This window comes from Sabethes cyaneus, chromosome 3 (assembly GCF_943734655.1).
Source record: "Sabethes cyaneus chromosome 3, idSabCyanKW18_F2, whole genome shotgun sequence".
NCBI lineage: Eukaryota > Metazoa > Arthropoda > Insecta > Diptera > Culicidae > Sabethes > Sabethes cyaneus.
In genome coordinates, this window is record NC_071355.1 from 58923338 (window position 1) to 58943254 (window position 19917).

The 19917-nt window shown below is 40.1% G+C and overlaps 3 protein-coding genes across 3 annotated transcripts; all 3 read left to right on the forward strand.

The window, feature by feature from the left end:
- The first annotated feature begins 5479 nt into the window (after window positions 1-5479).
- LOC128743033 (SUMO-activating enzyme subunit 1) lies at window positions 5480-6767 on the forward strand. Its single transcript, XM_053839539.1, has 2 exons — window positions 5480-5651; window positions 5775-6767. Exons 1-2 carry the CDS (start codon window positions 5560-5562, stop codon window positions 6679-6681), a joined length of 999 nt encoding a protein of 332 aa, XP_053695514.1. The 5' UTR covers window positions 5480-5559; the 3' UTR covers window positions 6682-6767.
- Window positions 6768-7312: 545 nt separating this feature from the next.
- LOC128742418 (GPI mannosyltransferase 3) lies at window positions 7313-11200 on the forward strand. The gene is made up of 3 exons (XM_053838774.1): window positions 7313-7702; window positions 9154-10008; window positions 10067-11200. Exons 1-3 carry the CDS (start codon window positions 7578-7580, stop codon window positions 10647-10649), a joined length of 1563 nt encoding a protein of 520 aa, XP_053694749.1. The 5' UTR covers window positions 7313-7577; the 3' UTR covers window positions 10650-11200.
- Window positions 11201-12736: 1536 nt separating this feature from the next.
- On the forward strand, window positions 12737-14916 carry LOC128742813 (integrator complex subunit 10). Its single transcript, XM_053839285.1, has 3 exons — window positions 12737-12979; window positions 13056-13317; window positions 13378-14916. Exons 1-3 carry the CDS (start codon window positions 12789-12791, stop codon window positions 14809-14811), a joined length of 1887 nt encoding a protein of 628 aa, XP_053695260.1. The 5' UTR covers window positions 12737-12788; the 3' UTR covers window positions 14812-14916.
- The last annotated feature ends 5001 nt before the right edge of the window (window positions 14917-19917 follow it).

Consider the following 19917-nt stretch of genomic DNA (forward strand, 5'->3'; position numbering starts at 1 on the left):
GATGAACCGGTCATCATTGAAGGCTACGAGCTGATAGATACCGCAGACAGCTACAATCTCAGGTAGGCACATAAACAGCTGGGTATGAATAAACAATCTAGTTAAATTATAATGTTCAATTTTCTCTTAGCAATGAAGCATGTGCTTTCAAAGATAGCCAACAAAGTTTCGAGAACGATGAGATGTTGATCCTTCTTCGGCCGTGGGGGCTGGAGATCCCTCAGTGAAAACTACATTTAGCGGAATCATTCCCCGCGAAGTGAATCGCTGTGCCAGAATCCAGTTGAAATGCCGCACCTTCCAATAATGTTCCGAGATTGGTGAGAAGACTGCTGGGAGACGCTATTTCATACATCCCGGAAAATGGATCAACATTTCGGAAGTGGTCTCACGGTCGATGATTTGCTGGGAGCCTGTACTTCAGCTGGACAAAGGTATCCAGCCTGCGAGTAGATTACAATCGACCATTTCGGATTTCGGTTCCTACTTCCAACGGTCGATATCGGTGGTGAAAAGTTCCAGATAAATTTAGACGTACAATTCTCTCCGAACGAAATCAACGTCAAAGCAACCGTGAACAGTATCATAGTGGAAGGAAAACACGACGAAAAGCAGGACGGCCACGGTTACATCGCAAGGCACTTCGTTCGTCGGTACATGCTCCCTTCTGACCACGATCCCGATGCAATCGTCGCTGTCGTCGGACGGAATTCTTACGATCTGGAAAACCGGTTGCGGAGGCAATTGAAAAGTAAAATACAAATGAAAAATAGATTCAAGTTCTCTATCATAAGATAAATCTCTGATACTGCATTTAATGTGATTTCTAGAAATGTGATACTACATCAAAGTGAAAATGTTTGTTATACCAAATAAAAAATGTAACAGTTTAAAAAAAGCTAGCGTGTGACCTAAGCGTTTTGTTCCGTTGGTACTTCTTGGAGGTCGATAATGTTGGTTGTGCGAACTCTCTTTCTAGTTCGTCGCCCGTCGCATTGCAAAATACGTGTGTGTATATAGTTCTCGGTCGATGATGTTATTTTTCGAGAAGCGCAATTGCTGCAAATAGGGGCGATGGGTAGGCTTCTTAAGAGCCAGCTGCGTGAGAGCTTCCTCAATCGAGACCCATTGACGCTTGCAACCGATGATTTTCGTGTCCTCCCATTCTTCCAGGGCTTGAGTAACTATCATGACAAAGACTTCGGTTCGGTGCATATGCTCTGTATTTTTGAAAATTTCCAGACATCTAACCAGCTCTCGTCCTGCTTCCTCGAGAACCTGACGGGTTCTGGTTCTTGTTTCCTCCATCTGGCACTCTCCTTAATTCAGGACGGCGAAACGATATTACTATTTAAACTTCAGATTCTTCGCAGATGCATGCGGCGTCGTGAATAGCTATCCTTATCGTATATTCTGATGGAATTCGGTTTTTCCTTCACCATCTTGACGAAGTTAAAAAATATATAGTGCAATAGGGATGGTAATATTCTTATTTAATCTGCGGTGACCGCTTCGAAACAGAATGTATACAAAATCTCTTTAGGATTGGGTTGGTTCTCTAAGTAATTTAAAACATGGTAAAATGTCGCTGCTCGAAAAACACAAGTCTGTAAGAAATTACTCGCACTATTACGCTTCCTCTTAAAGCACCTAGACGAGGATTTCCCTCTATTTTACAGGTAACAGTGCAGTTAGCTGTAGGCAGCGCATTCGGCTTGTTTTTAGCAATCCAGAGTAGTCCCGGAATCCATCTTAGAGGTTATCTTTGGCCGAGAATCGGTTTTGTTCACAATAACTAATGGACAATTCAAACTGCTCAGTACTTTCGTAGAAAGGTTTTAGAATTATAGCACTGTAAAAGTGGCGATAGTTGCCGAGCTAATCCAGCGATATTAACTTCCACCGGAAAACGCATTTCCGGAAGCAAGACACAAAAATCGAAGTACAAGTCAGTTTTTGAAATTAGCTAGATATGACATCAGGGTACATTAAACGTAGTGCAATCAGTGTAACATTCTGAAATATAAAAAGGAATTTTTACCAATATTAATCATTAGATATTATCATCATCAGATCATACTTGCATTGAACAGTCCAGCGGACTTTCTTCTATAAACGATATAGATAAATCCAGGGGTTGAGCGCTGACTGAATCGGCGAACTGTGACTTAGGCGTCGATGATATTATATTGCATGTGCAATTAAGCAAATTTAATCAAATATAACCACACTCCGTATGTATACTGTATGTATGCTGTAAGGCTGTAACAACAATCGTAGCTTATGATGGTAATAACTCAAGGGAATAATTCCATCGTTGACAGTTAAACGGCGAAACATAGGGGTCTAACAACACGCTTATTCGTGTATAGAGCGAATGAGCCAAATTCAATTTTAATAAGTTTTATGTAGAAACTTGTTTTAGAAATACCTAAAAACTGTCAAAAGCCTTTAAAAATCTTTGAAGAGGATAATTGCATGACCGTGAGGCTAATTCAATGTGCCAGCGAAGCTAATTTTCAATAAGAAAAAACTGGCTTAACAGCCATGAGCATTTTTTTTGGGAAAATGGTATTACGCCTTTTTAAAAAAAGAATGAAATAAAACTTTTTTAAGCATGTTGTTGAAATCTATAGATAGATTTTCATTGTTTTAGATGAATAATGACATAAATTCAATTTGTTTACTTTTGGCTGTTACGCCCTTTTCAAATGTTAGTCGAGATTTCGTTTTCCAGTTTAATATAGTTGTGCGCAAAGGTAAATCATTATTATTGACAGTGTAAGCACGTGTAAGTTTTTTATGTTTATGCTCTTATTCTTTGCTTAGATAACATTTGTTTTGTCCTATTACGTACAGACTTACAAACAACACAGTTACAATGTCTTACGTTAACCGAAAATGATAAAATTTAAATGCTGATTGCGTTTGTGAAAAATTTGTCCATGTTTGAACGGGCAAACACGAAGCAAGCTACCCTAGCATTCAGCTGATGAGCAAGAGAGAAATATTGTTGTTTTTCTCATCACTCTTGCGTTGACAGTTTCTTACGAGATTTCGTAAGAGTGTAAAAGAGATACTTTGACTGCGAGCAACCAGAACAGAGCTGCGCGCAACTGTTAGGCGCACAACTAACCGATGAAAGAAAAATTTTAGATAATAATCGCAATACCTTGCAGCAATTTTACGAGTCCTTCGCAAATTCGTTTTTTAATAATAATTATCCTGTACTTACTAACTACACTGAAACTATGCTTGTTAAGCAAAGAGGGGCAGATATATTTATCAGGGGTGACATTGCGCATCTGTTTCGAGCGATTTTGGTTCGTTTCGACCACGTTAAACAAATGGGCGTCTCGAACACCCCATCGACATCTCTATATCGAGCTGCAGTAAACGTCAGCGACAGCATGTCCGGGGCTCAAAATTTGACAGCGGGCCCAAATCAGACTGCTGGCAGTTGAGTGAAACGCAGTACTGAATTGCTATCTCATTTTCGCACACACGAGATGTTGGCGGCGAGAACATGGTTGTCTGCCATATGGGCTTGGTCTCGAACGAAAATCACTCGAAACGAGATGCGCAATGTCACCCCAGTCTGTAAAGATAGAGTGACTGTATACAGAGTGGCGACAATGTCAAAATTGGAATGATAATTATCTGTCAGTGTCATTCCAATCGAGCAGACGACCTATCCAACGCGTATGCAGGAAAGAGAAAGAAAAACCTTGGAAAAACCGCATTGCATACATTTGGGATGACTTGTCGCCACTCTGTATATAGTCACTCTATGTAAAGACACCCAATAGAGAAAATCGATGGCGATCGTTACCATTTCTAAAAGAAATTTCTTCAAACTTAATAGAAAATTAAAGTTTACTTTATAAAGATCTTCACCAAAATATCGATATCAACCGTCATCTTCGAAAATAAATATCAATTTCTGTCGCCAATTCGTTATTAATCTTTACGTATTTTTTTTTGTTTTTATTTTTGGCTCGGGCAAGTTTCGAACCCATGCAATTTCTAAACTGTACCACTAATCCTCAGATCTACGACTACTCTTGGGGAGCTTCGATTTAAAATCATTTTCTAAAGGACCCATGCATGTTTATAACATATTGGCGAATTCGTCTATGTACGAGAGTCGCGAACTAATTTGGCAAAACTGGCAGAAGAACATGCTTGGGTTCAGTGCTCAGTTCAAATGATTCGGCCAACATATTGTTAATTTCGGGTTGAACATATTGCTGATTGCATGAAAAATTTTGCTTTCAAAAGTGTGCAATCGCTTTTTAAAGTGCTATTTTAGATTGAATCGCTACAGTATCTTCGGCAAACTTTTTCGTTATATTCCAAGCAAGAAGTGCGCCGAAGACACTGACACGATTTAAGCTAAAATAGCAGTTTTAGGAGCGATTGCGCACTCTCGAATGTAATTTTTTTCTTGCAATCAGCAATACATCATATATGCACATGTATACGCATCGATGCCATTCTTCATTATCCTTTAATATCCAAGGGGTCGGATACTCAGCACATAGTGCCCCGGCACTGCAGAGATATCAAACGGCACACCTCTAAAGCCTTATAAAAAAAAACATTTATAGGGCTTCACACACCTCCGGTTCAATTTTACATATGAAATGGGAGCACTGCCGGTTGTCAAAATCATCTCGCACGGTTGCCAGATCTATCAGATTTTAACGAATTTAACAAATCTTGCAGTTCGGCACTTTCGGTACAGCATCGGCACAGTTCGGCTCGTTTCAAGTCGCCTAACATAAAAACGGCTGTGCCGAGTGACCGACCCCTTGGAGAAAGCAGTATTCGAATTCGTGTCAACTTGTGCATAAGACACGAGCAAAAATATTTTTCTCCCTCTTTTTCTCTCACAAAAACTAAAACCAGCTCCGTTTCATAAATTAAAAATATAACATCTTTTGTTCACATCGAGGGGCAAGACACTTCATAATATTATCATAATATTAATATATTAGGCTCTATTAAAACCCTATAAATGTATAAATAAATGTAACTTTATAGGGCTTTCAGTTATATTATGGGTGGGAAAGGTCAATATATTAAGGTTGGAAAAATATTTCCATAGGGAAAAGTAATATATTTTCGACAGTGTCTTGCCCCTCGGTTCACATCTAAATCTGCAAATTTTGTCAAGCTTTAGGCTTGTTAAAGCCTGTCTCTAAGGCTGAAATAAAGCTTAACCGAGACTTCGTCACGTTTTTTGAGAGCTCATAACCATAACAGAGCTGTGCAGTGTGCGTAACTTATAATTAGGGAAATGTTAAATATGGAAAATAAATATTTATTTATGCGAACATTGGAAAATTTAAATAAAATCACATTTGGTGTTACGTAATTTACACCGGCGCTTAAATTGTTACGTTTTTTTATCGTCCACACCTCTGTATTTATACTCTTTGTGCAGAAAGCCGCGTCGTATTCTCGTATTCGCAATTCGCATCATCGTCAAGAAGAATCAAGGAAAAACTGTTTTATTGTTTAATCTAGTATTTCCCGAATTCGGATTTGTTGAAAATGGTCGAAGCCAATGGAATAGAGCTAACTGAACAGGAGGCCGAGCTGTACGATCGTCAAATTCGGCTCTGGGGACTTGATTCACAAAAGAGGTACCGACTAATTCTAACCTTAAAACGTTTCTTGTAAACCGTGATGCAAATATTGCAATATTTTTCCCACCGTAACAAACGATATCCGGATAATGGTAAATAATAATATTTTCATCTCGGCAGGTTACGTGCAGCTCGAATACTAATTGCCGGAATAAACGGGCTTGGAGCGGAAATAGCCAAAAATATCATCCTAGCCGGTGTAAAAGCAGTTACCCTTCTGGACGATCAAATCGTAAAAGAATCGGACTTTTGCTCGCAATTTTTGGTTCCACAGTCGTCGGTTGGTACGAATCGTGCCGAAGCCTCTTTGATCCGTGCTCAGCAACTTAATCCGATGGTAGAGCTGAAAGCTGATACGGAAAATTTATCCAAGAAGCCGGACGACTATTTCAAGAGTTTTGATGTGGTTTGCATAACTGAAGCTACAACGGAGCAGCTTCTGCATATTGACCAGATATGTCGCGAAGCAGGAGTTAAATTCTTTGCAACTGATCTCTGGGGAATGTTTGGTTTTAGCTTCGCCGATTTGCAGGAACATAACTTCGTCGAAGATGTTGTCAAACATAAGGTCATTTCTAAACCTCATGAGAAGACCAAAACTGAGCTCGTAACTTCGACCGTAAAACGTACTGCCACATATCCGTCTTACAAGTCTCTGGTAGAGTTTGACTACAATGCTCAATCCTACGCTCGCAAACTAAACCGTACTGGACCGTCGCTACCACTGCTTCGTGTTTTACAAAAATTTCGAGATGATGAGAAGCGAGATCCTCTGTACACCGAACGAGCTGCGGATTTGGAGAAACTGCTGAAAATTCGCAACGAGATTGCAGCCGGTTTGGTCCCCGATACGGCCTTTACTCACGTCTTTGCACAAATCTCTCCGGCTGCTGCTATCGTGGGCGGTGCCGTGGCTCACGAGATTATCAAAACGGTTTCCCAAAAGGAGGCACCCCATTTCAATGTTTTTCTGTTCGATCCGGAGAAATGTTGCGGATTTATTGAAACCGTTGGGGTTGATGCTTAATTTGTAAACGTGTAAGACCGCAATGGCATTAACTATCGATCATTTGTGATTACATATTAATACTATTCATTATAATAAATTTATCTAAAAACGACTGCAAGGTTTAGCCCATTTCAATTCTGATTTTACATAGAAAGGATCAATAGTTCATGAGAATTGATACCCCTCAGGACAGTGGTTTCTAGTTTTGAATAATCATCATCAGATCAATGGCTTCTATTTACTTTAAATAGATATGGCCTTTGATATTTCTAGGTGAAGATGCCGCTAAAATTTTAACTGGCGAAAAGAAAATATGGAAAGTATGCTTGCAGAAGGAACAGTTTTATTTTTCTAATGCTAGCAGAGGATTCATTTGCAGGTATCAAGCACAAGTTTTGATGATTTTCGGTGAAGTTCTAGCTAGGTAGTCATTCTAACCGTTAGGTTACGTCATTTACCTACTTCCAAAATGAAAACGAGGACGTCATCACCGAAAGTCGCCTGATATGTGCTTGTGTTTGTGTCTTAAATGCACATGGGTAGTTATGAAAGAAGGTAGCAAAGAGAAGTGTGGAAGAGTTTATTTTTGTTCTCAACTTCAACTGACGACTCGTTCATTTGTGTGTGTGCTGCTTCTTCGCGAGGGGGATAATTCGTCCGGCGATGTGCTCCTCATTTTCCAGTAATATTGCCGTTATTTTCAATAGTTCAGAATAAAAACCGGTATTTATTATGTACCGGTTTTTGTAGCGAGTCCAAAGTGCTAGTTTGCTTGAAGAAAATCGAAAGATTTGATAGTGAAATTTCACGGTGAAAAAATTTGATTTCAAAGCACGCTTCTGGTGATTTGTGGCATCTTCGAATAAGTGTTCATTCTAGACCGGAGAAGCGGACCCAGCGGGATAGTCAAAAACATGTTGAGCAAGATATTCCTGTTCTTCGTAGCTTTGCGACTTGCCTCAGTGTTTGTTGTCAGGACGTGGTTTGTTCCAGATGAGTACTGGCAAAGTCTGGAAGTTGCCCATCGTCTTGCGTTCGGGTAAGTTTTGAATCGAATCCTAAAGTAAAGTCACGAATCTAATCTCACCACGAGTTCATGCGCTGTTTTAAAATGAATCGGTTCATGAAATTTGAAATATTCATCAAACCGGGGGTGCCTCGAGTGTTTGTTAATGTGTATCCTATCGTAATCATGTCCTCATTACCAGCAAGGCAAAGTAAGAGCGCTTACAGAGTGCACGCGAGTATGAAGCGAAGCGACTTCGCTACCATGTCGCCAATGCCGCAGTCCTACTTCGAGCAAAAAATGTTCTGAGCATATACGTAACTGCAAAATCGCGTCGCTTCGTAGGTCGGTAGCACTCCGGTGGTCCCTTAAAGCCTTGGTCCTACATTTCGCATTCGAAATTTGTCCTGTTTTTTATTCGACAGACTGCGGGCAGTGCTATTAGTGTACAGTACAGTACAATTGAAAGGCTATTGATACGATCCTATTGACTCTTGCTGCCCCCCCCCCAGGCGAGATTCAAGTGGTTTGTTAGAAGATTGTCGAGGCCAACAGCACGTGGTTAGAAACAGGTAGCGGCTTTTATCTGATGGCTTCCGCTGAAGGTTCAATCTAATCACAATAATTTGCTTTACTAGCATTTATCCAGTGTATGCGAACTCTACTTTGACGTATGTAACCAAAGCAGAAGTTACCAGACTAAAAACGAAACGTGGTTCTAACTTAGCTCAAATGGCAAACAACATCGAAACGTCGGGCATAGATACAAATTATTGTTGACTTTAACTGCCCATTTGTTGGTTCTCATCTACTTGGAATTTGGCAACTGTAAACAACCGCAAAACAATAAAATATATACATTTTATCTGTAGTCTACGATAAGATTTAAATAGCGATAAAAATTTATTGGATAAAATTCGATGATATTTGTAAGCGAGCAACGATGACAGAACGATGAATAGAGGCATCACGTTTTGAGGTCACTGCTGTACCCAGGTAACCAATAAGCATTTCCAATGCAATTTAAATGCAAGCCAATAAGCATTTAAGTTGCCTTAAATGTTACTTAAATGCTATTTTGGCAAATTATGCGGCTACTTTACTGCTAGCCCTCTTATAGTGCTGGCAATGCTTATTTGCAGCTAGTTACCGACAAGAAGAATTTAAATAGAATTGTTGATGCGAATTTACACAGGTATGCAGTCAGAATTCTGATAAACAGCAACCTACAGTATAAAACGCCTGGGATGCTAATAAACGATTGATTTACTGCTTATACTAATGCTTATTGGTTACCTGGGTAGTATCTTGTATGATTCGACCACTCATTGTATTGCACTTTGAATTCGGTTTTTATTTTTTTGCTAAAAAATACTCCTAAATTTGAGTAAATGTAATGCAACTCGTTGGAAACGGAATGAATTTTTAGAATTGAGAAGATCGCTATGAAATTTGATATTCTATTTTCCATTTCTTATTTTTAGGTATGGACACCTCACTTGGGAGTGGACCAAAGGCATCCGGAGTTACGTGTACCCGTCGGTTATAGCCCTATTGTACAAACTACTTGCGGTGGTGAAACTGGACAATGTGGAGTTGCTTGTGTTACTGCCTCGTGTACTTCAGGCTCTTCTGTCAGCATACTCCGATTATAGGTTCTATATTTGGTCGAACAAAAGCAAGTGGTCAACATTCGTGTTGGCGACATCGTGGTTTTGGTTTTATACCGCTTCGCGTACGCTTTCGAATACACTGGAAACATCTTTGACCGTCATCGCTCTCAGTTATTTCCCTTGGGCTGCTAGGGAGAGTACCAGTTTCTTGTGGCCGGTAGCATTGTCTGTATTCATCCGGCCAACATCAGCGATTCCATGGATTCCGCTATGCTTGTATCATGTGAAAAAGTCCACATACCCTGTTTGGGAACTACTGCTTAAGCGATACCTTGTTATTGGGCTTATTGTGGGAATCTGCACTGTAGCTGTTGATAGTTTTCTCCATGGATCACTTCTGCTGTCTCCGTATGAATTTTTACAGTTCAATATCCTGAAAGGCATAGGTAGCTTCTATGGTGAACATCCCTGGTATTGGTATGCTAACATAGGATTGCCAACTATTTTGGGAATTGGAACACTACCGTTTTTATTTGCCGCTGTTGAAACAATACGAAACAGACAAGTTTACCTTGAACGTTCAGTGTTGCTTGTAGCTATTGCTTTTACGTTGGCAGTATACTCTCTATTACCACACAAGGAATTCCGCTTCTTGCTCCAGATTTTACCACTCTGCTTGTACGTTTCTGGAGACTACCTGTCGCGATGGAGCAGAAAGGCATCTGGGTATAATTATTTCTTACATCTAGTAGCATTCTAAATATTAAAATATGTTCTATTTCAGCAAATTCGTTTGGTTTGCGGCAATTGTGCTGTTGATTGGCAATCTTGTACCAGCAGGTTATCTTAGTTTTGTTCATCAGCGAGGTGCCCTGGACGTCATGTCTTCCTTGCAAACTGTAGTGCGCAACTACCGGGACGAGTTTGGTCAGCCTGCAAAAATAATCTTCCTTCTTCCCTGCCACTCAACACCTTTTCAAAGTCACATACATCATAATACCACCATGCGTTTTCTACGCTGTGAACCAAACTTCAACAATGATGAACATTATCTGGATGAAGCAGATACTTTCTACAAAGATCCTACGAGCTGGATTCGCAAGAATCTCCCAGTTCATCCCAGAAGCGCTTTACCGACGCATGTTATTGCGTTCGATACGCTGGAACCGAAGATAAAAGATTTTCTTTCAAGTTATAAACAAAAAGAATCGTTCTTCCACTCAGATTATACTACTGACAGAATTGGAGCTAACATTGTTGTTTACGAACGCGTCGATCCTGCCAAAGGTACCACAACTACTCCCGTACCACCAACGCAGCAAGAGCCGCTTGAGCAGCAACCTGCCGAGCAAGAAAACGACGGCTAGCTGCAAGCTCAAATCTATTAATAGACTTAAGATTTCGTGTGCATTTGACTGGTTTTAATTTCAATCATAATTTTAATGAATTATAGTATGTGGTTACATGTTTACTTAGGTTTCTTAGATGTGACTAGTAACCCCTGCAAAAAGTGAGGCAATAACGAATTTTAGGTGTAAAATTTAGTTATTTGGTAGACAGTAGTGTATAAGATTATTGTCGTACTTTATTTCTCTTCGGTATCATGAAAGCTTTCTTTAGAAAAGAATCGTTTTGCTCTGAACGGGCTACACCATGTGTAATAAATAATACAAAAATTAAGTATGATTTAATCTACATTAATGATTTAATTAAGGTAATCTATGATAGCTGATGACTGCACAATAAGGACAGCTATCACTTAACGTCCTTATAGAAAAAAATGTAGTTTAGATGAATGTTAACTGTATTCGTATTTACGACTCAAGGTAAAGTTTCCCTATCATACAAGTGGAATTATTGTGCAGTCACACCTTATAAGTTTTCTATCTTTTTTTAATCCTGAGCCTTGCTTGAAGAGTTTACCATGTTTTACTGAATAAAGTGTTCATATTTTAATGATCTAATTTTGTAACGATTTTTTTTATTTTATCACAATCCTGTAATGCTGCCCGCCTAGTTAGCTCCGGGGTACGGTGCTGGTCTAACAAGCCAGTCATCGTGGGTCCGAATCTCGACTGGGCGGTGCCGCTATTGAGTCAATAGGATCTTTACACTAGCCCCGTAGTTTTCTTGTACTCGAACAACCGGCTGCGAAGTCTGTCGATGAAGAAGGGTCAAGTTCTTAAGGACGTTAATACTCATGGCGTAGCTTCCCAGGGCTTGTTCGTTCACTTTGACTCATTTGACAGTACCGTCTCAGCCGAACAAAATTTGACAAAGTTGTGCATGGAACTTTTGTAGAACTAGTTATCATCTTCAATTTTACTACATAAAGTTTTGCTGTGTCTGTTGTAGTATCGATGCTACGATGCTGAGCATTCATTTAGTCACTAATAAGGTACTAGTATTGTAGCACCCTAAATACGAAAGATACTGTAAAATTTTATTCAGCAAAATTGTAGATAATAATTGGTTCTACAAATGTCCCATATATAACTTTGTTAAATTGCTCGACTGACTGTACTGTCAAATGAATCAACATTGAGTCAAAGTGAATGAACAAGCCCTGGTGATGCTGGTTCCACGATTAGGCTAAAGTACTGTAAATCCGAATTTCCCCTATGAGGAATAGATTTTAAATTAAATTTTATAGGGACGGCGATCGTGCACCGCACACTGTCCTGTCGTAATGCTCCATGCCATAGTGGCCATTTTTTTATTGTTATTTAATGTGGTTTTAACCAATTGGTCATTCACCACGCTATAGTGGCCATTGTTGAGAGTATATTCAGAATTTAGGTAATTTTTGTTTGTTAATCCCGATTGTACAAGATCGTTTCAAGCTTAGCCAGCAGAAGAAACTTCTAGTATTTACCGATCTTCGGCTTAGCAACCTCCAACTGATTCTTTTATGTTAGAAAACAACAGACCTCAGAGTGAATAATGGCTCTGGTATGTCCATTGTATTTGAGGTGAATGATCTTGCACAAAAGATATTCTGCAGCTAGATGCGCTGAAGGCTGATCCTCATCTAGTGTGTAGTGTTGTTACCGTTATGAGGTCTATTTAGGTCACCAATCTATTACATGTTGGAAACACTGCAATAAAACTTTGAAGGATCCCTCTCAGCCCGGTGTCACCAATACACTCTCGCATATGATTTGACAGTACCCCCATACTGATGGGCCCCTCGGTGCTGGGCCCCAAACAACAATGGCGGCTCCATAGAATTTCTATGAAGTGATTTCCCGCCCAGTGCTTTTGACGTTTAGATTTTAGTCATAGAAAAATGGCGATGTGCCGGAGGGTCGATCCCTCTGCTTTTCAGTGTTCATCGCACCTGAGTGAACCGTGTGAATTAGTTCTGTCAGTTTCTCAACAAAGAGCTGTCAAAACAATAAACCCTTTATGTGACCGAATCGTGGCAGTAGGAAGGCAGAATTAGGATTCTGGTTGCAATAAAATAAAAGTTTTCATAATTGTGAATTACAGCTATATAGAATATTATGGAGGTGCTTTCCAGTGAAAAATATTTGATTGCACGTGCTAAACAGACGTCTGATCCATACACGGCAAAAGCTTGGATTATTGCTGCCAAAACCTTATTCCCGAACGACTTTGGGGTTCAGTTCGAGGCATACGAAATAGAAAAAAATGGTAAAAATTTTGAGGAAGCAGCAAAATGTTTGAGTTATATGTAAGTGATTGGTTTTCCGTGATCTGTACACTGTATAGTCAAATTAATAAGAATAAAAAACCCAAACCCTTTTCAGAATTATGACATTCCAAAACGCTCATCAAACACCGGCTAGTTTGCTGAATGAAATTTCTCTAATGACTGCGGCGCTGCGAGTACCGGAAGGAACGACAACTCCAGAGCAGGAGTTCTACGTAAAAATGTTCCAATATATTTCGTGTGAAGTGCAGCATAAGATTCTATTGCTTACCGCTGCTCATTCCAACAACAATCTGGATCATTGCAGGTTAATAGTGCTGTTGTTAAAACGTTTTCCTCAAGCCGTTCCTACGCACGCAGTAAGCTGAACCTTGAATTCGAAAACAAACTGTTCTGTAATTTCGTCTGTCCAATTTCAGCCCCGTTTGATTGATACCCTAGTACAAAACATCGCTATTCCTAGTTTCAAAGAGATGCTCGTTCAGGAAGCCATTCCGTTGATATTCAATCGTCCACCAGATTTACACAACAAATTGGTTCATCAGATAATGGCTATTTGCTTCGAATATTACCTCAACCAGATGCTGGTAGAATCCGAGGATAAAGGTCGCTTAGTGACTGATTGCTGGCGTAAAATTTTTGAAACAATGGAATTTTGCGGAAAGATTCTGAAATGGGAGCCATTTGTGCCGTACAAGAAGGGCTGGAGTAAGGATATCTATTGGCAAAAGATTATACAGATAGTGCAATCGGCGCCACCGCGGCCCTCCGAGAATAAACAGATTTTGTTTTGTGCAACGATTGTGTTCGTACTCTCACTTCAAGAGTACATAAACTTTTCACGCCTCAAAGGTAAAGATGGTGAAATTGAGGTAGTTTTGGTGGATGGTTTAAAAGATATAAAACTAGATCTGAAGCGGAGACAGCTGGAACCTGTTTTGGAAATTCCGCAGGTGATTGTAAATGGGCCCGTCAATCCAGATGCACCCAATTGCCTTGTTACGTCCTATAACTGCTGGCAATTGTTGCACTCAAATGAGATTCTTAAGGCTGATTTTACACAACTGATAATTTGCATTCCAGCATTATCTCTTTGGATTCAAAAATTTCTTATGGACCTCTCGGTATATGTGGGTCAACACGAGGAGACCCATTCGTTACTACAATCGCCGAATGTTCGCAGCATGAGTCAGCTGGAAAAGAATGTTCGCCTTCTTGGTTTGGCCCTTGCTCAAGGTAACATTAACGTGCACTTGTTCGAGCTGATGAGTAATATAGTGCAAAACTTGCCAGCCACTAATGGTACCTATTTGCAAAGCATATCGCTTTCTCCGGCTTCTAGAGTACTAATGCTGATGCCGTTGACGAAGCGTTCTATTCTCCACTACATTGTGCAGGTCCTTATTACTCTGCTAAAAGCCAAGTTAGGCGATCCGGATTGTTCTAGTGCGCTGATGGGTAACCTTCTGGTTTTGTGTCAGCTTAATTGGCCGCATGAGTCGACCATCGTCGAAATTATCTTCGAGATCATCAAATCGCGGCGACAATTTAGCTACCTGCTCTTTACCAGTTACATCATTAATGTGGAAATTGTCGAAGAATTTATGTACCTCTGGCAGAAATGCCCTGAAATAAAGCTGGAATTTGCCCTTCCGCAGTCTGCCGGTGGTTTAACGGCGCCCGGTGGTTCCCGTCGAATTGGTACACGTGGTTCGGATCGCGGTGTGAAGGAGGACTTTAAGCAGGTCATACGACAACAAATCGCACGCTGCAACGAGGACTTGGATGATTTGATTGCACAGTTTCTACAGCAACAGCATTTGGCCCTACTGCAGAACATTTTCGAAAAGTAAGATTTATGCTGTCGACTGGATCTCTAGAATGGTTTGTTCCATAGTTTTAGCTAACACTGGGAAATTGTGTTTATCCGGATTTTTAAGAGAATAAAGTAAGATAGGCCATAGGATTTATTTGTAGAGTTCTGTTCTGCGACATTATTTAAGGTATGTAAAGACCTTTCTAATATCTATTGAGACATTTATAAAAAACATTGCATAGTGCTTATTCGTCGATTGTTTTGATTTGATTGGTTTCGTTGGTGAAAGAAACTTGTCACAAATTCAAAATTCATCAGGTGTAACATAGTTTTTCTGACTTTTATTTTAAGTCTTTCACTGTGGAAAATTTAGTAGAAACCATTTGTTTGTGCGATGGATTTTGCTACCGGTGCCGGGACGATGTGATCTTGTTTATTTGGTAAGATACTATTTCTTCGCTTAACGGAATTATACGCAAGAATACCAGTTATTATCATTATATACGACTGAAAATCAACTTGAGCGGTCTTTATTAAGCTTTAGTTACGATTCCGAATTTGTTAAGAGTTATTTATGATAATTTTCGGTTATTGATGTACACCAGAGAAAAAATTCCTGCCTTCTAAAACCCCCACATGCCAAATTTGGTTCCATTTGCTTGATTTGTTAGAGTTTTGAGCTAATTTGAGCTTCATTTAAGCAGCCCCCCTCTCACGCCCTCCATAATATTGCTCTCTTACCCCCACCATAATATTGCTGGTCATTTTATCTATCCAACGACATATAAATTGTTTAGTTTCGTTCAGTAGTTATTACCATTTTAAATCTTTCCTTCAAACGCTGCACTTCTATTTTCGTTTTACCAAAGTGCTACCCAGTCCCAGTAAAATAAACAAAGACGTAATCCTACGTCAAAAGCACCAAAAGGAGGACAGAGATCGTGAAGAATTAGAACAACTGTTTCGAGCTCATAACATGCGCAAGTTTTACGAGAAGGTGAACCAATCTCGTAAGGACTACACACCGAAACTTGACATGTGTAGGGACGGGGGGAGAATCTAATCACAAACAAGCACGAGGGGATCGACAGGTTAAAGCAAGTCTTCGATGAACACCTCAATGGCAAAGTTGCAGAAGGAGGCGAAACGGAAGTTAATCTAGGAATACATGTGGAAGACAGTAATATCTCAACACGTGATCTCCAAGAAGTCAACCGAGAAATCGGGTTGCTGAAGATCAACAAAGTCACTGGAAAGGACCGCCTACCGGCAGAGCTTTATATACATGGTCGAGAAACGCTGGCAACGGCTCTACATTGGGTAATTTCCAGGATTTGGAAAGAGGAGAAGCTACCGGAGGAATGGATGGAAGGTGTGATTTGTTCCATCTACTCTAAATTTGTTTCGACTGCTGCAACTATCCGGCATAACACTGATTAACGATTTCTACAAGGTACTCTCCCAGATACTGTTACGCCGGCTGTCACCGATAGCATAAGGTTACATAGGGAATTATCAAACGAGTTTTATGGGGGCTCCTCCGGGCCAAATTTTCACTATCAGACAGATTCCACAGAAATGTCGGGAGTACAACGTGCTTATTGATTTCAAAGCAGTATACGATACAGTCAAGCCTCCCAGTTGGCTTCGAGGTATGACGCTGACCTAATAAGCCAGTCGTCGTATGTTCGAATCTCGACTGGGAGAGGCTGTTAGAGTCAATAGGATCGTAGCAACTGGCCCTGCAATTGTCCTGCACTCTAACAGCTGGCTGCGAAGTCTGTCGTATAATAACAGAAGGTCAAGTTTCGATAACGGAATGCAGCACCTAGGCTTTGCTTTGCTTTGCTTTATACGATACAGTCAATCGAGACCAACTATGGGACATAATGCATGAATACGATTTTTTGCATAAACTGATGCGACTGATCAGAGCTACATTGGATCGAGTAATATCTTTTGTGTGCATCTCGGGGACATCCTCGAGTCCGAACGACGAACTAGAAGTCGTAGATGAATTCGTGTATTTGGGATCGCTGGTGACCGCGGACAACAACACTAGTAAGGAGATCTAGCGGTGCAAGCAGGAAATCGGGTCTACTTTGCCCTTCGTAAAACCACAGACTAACAGACGTAACACTGAAACTTCATTCCATCGCCAATAAAAACGATCATTTCAAATTTTCACTTAAGTCAAGACTCAAACAACAGTCGCTGCGCGAGAACATCGCTTGCCTGTGCTGGCGCTGTTGTCAGTTAATATACAAGCAAATTTATAGCATTGCTAAATTTATAGCGACCTGCTCTGAGCAGCGCGAAGACTGCACCAGGTGATGCTAGTGTTTTTTCTAAGTTTTAGGCGTGTCGTTGAAACGATGTTTTGTTAGAAAATTTGTTCGAAGAGTTACGTCCGTTAGTCTGTGGTAAAACGTTACGATCAAGAATAGACCAAATCAAGGTGACGTCATCTGGCAGATACTGGCGCCCTTGTTTACAAACAGACCGTAGAATCCAAAAAAGTTTCAGCTGTTTAAACGGCAAGTTTGTTGTTTAAGTCGAGTTTAAACAGCATTGAGACTAAATTTAAAAGCCATTATGCCTGTAAAATGTTAAAATACACGCTACATTCCCTATAAACGGAAAAGAAAGTTTTCCAAAATGTAAACAAGGGCGCCACTATCTGTCAATTGACGGTATGATGATTTGGTCTATTGTACGCCGCCGTACGAAACTGACAATAGACCAAATCAAGATGACGTCATCTGGCAGATGCTGGCGCCCTTGTTTACAAACAGACCGCAGAATCCAAAAAAGTTTCAACTGTTTAAACAGCAAGTTTGTTGTTTAAACCGAGTTTAAACAGCATTAGGACTAAATCTAAAAGCCATTATGCCTGTAAAATGTTAAAAAACACGCTACATTCGCTATAAACGGAAAGGAAAGTTTTCTAAAATGTAAACAAGGGCGCCAGTATCTGTCAATTGACGGTATGATGATTTGGTCTATAGGGTCCCAAATTTATGCATGCACAAATTTCTGTATTTGTGGCAGTTCTGGTTACTGGTTATTATACCAGTAGTCCTTTATGGACTTGAAGCTGTGACGGATGCCGGACGGCAGTGCGGCGAAAACAGTCCCTTCAATAACCCCACCAGCACCAGGAACAGTGGGGCTCAATGTACAAAAAGGCTCAAGCAGGTAGAAAGTGATTTGCGACTGGAAAATTGGCGACGACGAGCTCAAGATCGAGTTGTATGGAGACGACTGCTTGAAACAGCACGAGCTACCCTGGCTATGTGTTGCCTACGACGTCCTGTAAAAATACGATTATCAAACGTTATGTACCTTTTTCTCGGAAACTAATCAACTCCAATACAAACTTTTTTTATCTTGTTGGTAGACGTTTGGAGAGAGTTTTATAACTTATGAGCTTCGTTAAAGTACCACAGATTGAAAAAAAAGATCTGAAAAATTTCTGGTTGTGTTTTGTATACAAAATTCAAAAGTTATAAAAGTCTTCTCGAAACTTCTATGAATGATGTCCAAAGAAAAAAATGAAAAAGAGAAGTTTACTTCCTTTGTGTGTAAGTTGTTTTGATCGAAAGCCTATTATGAACAGAAAGGCTTAGTTATGTAAACAGAAAGAAAAGGCATGTGAAGCATGTTTTTACTCCGCAACACCTTTCCTTCAAATACGGCTAGTGCACGTATGTCCTCCGTAAGCAAAGTTACTGTATCAAGTCCGTAGAGGACTACCCGTCTGATTTGCGTTTTGTACATCGTCAGCTTTGTGCGGCGGCGCATGCTCCCAGATCGAAGCATCTTGCGGAGGGAAAAGTAAGCGCGTTTTCCAGCTTGAATGCGTCGTTGGATCTCCTCTCTCGTATTATTGTCGGCGGTGATCAGAGATTCCAAACATACGAACTCATCAACCACGCGAACTCGACAGTGCACAATTAGTTTAAATTCAGTTCCGTGGAACTTTCTTGCTGATTAGTAGTGTATATCAAGTGTATGTTGAGCTAAATGCTTTAAGAAGTGGTGTGAGTACTTCATAGATACTTCAAAGCTATTAGGAAGCTACAAGAAGTTCTGAAGTGATATCGAGGTCGTCTGCGAAGGCTAGGAGTTGGTTACTCTTGTTAAAGATCGTTCCTCTCGTTTCGATGCCGGGTCACACCTGCAATAGCGATATTGAATAACATACAGGACAGTCCATCCCTTTGCCGCAACCCTCTGCGCGATTCGATAGGACTCGAGAGTGTTCCTGAAACGCGCACGTAGCACATCACTCGCTCCAAAGTAGCTTTGATCAGCCGCGTTGATCAATGGAGATATTTTTTTTTCGGAGTAATACAAATAATGCCTTTAGTTTTATTTCAAAAAACTTAGAGGCAAGTTATCCTGCGATAATTCCTTACATTCCCACGATTATCATTTTTTAATTCTGAAAACAAAAATTACTGCATACTATCAAGGTTGCAAACCTTTTTGAAAGTGCAGTAGCAATAGGTGTACCAAGAGCAAGACTCATCTCTGCTTTACCGGACGAAAATGCGCCACTATCCTTCTATCCCATTCAGATATAAGCTTGGTTTACCTTTTTATTATAACCGTCTTTTCATTTGCGTTGCGGAACTCACTGGAATTAAAATGCCGTGTGCTTATTCTAGCGTGTCTGTCTACCTTCTCAAATATGCATTCGATCACTGCTCCGAAAGTGGATAAAATATATTATCCCTTTTCACGGCGCTCTGCACTTGAAGGAAATCGCCCTACTACATAAGCTCGTAGCGAAATGGCACTCGAAGGTTTGTTTTAATTAAATTAGATACACTTTCAGCTAAAACTTTATGCTTTTTGTTAAACTCTTGAGCAACTCAAAAATTGTTTATAACAAACAAACAACAACACAATTCGTCACATCACCAGGGGAATCTGGTATGAAGTAATCTGACGCTACTCGCATAACAGTCATATTTTCTATGGATTTTTCTATATAAATGGGACTGCTATGCGAGGATCGGCAGTAATAGTATTGGAGCATTGGTAAACAGATATTTTTTTAGTGTTAGCAAATTTTATGTTATAGGTACTTAGGTACATTACACAGAAACATTTTTTGAATTACATTTTGGACTCT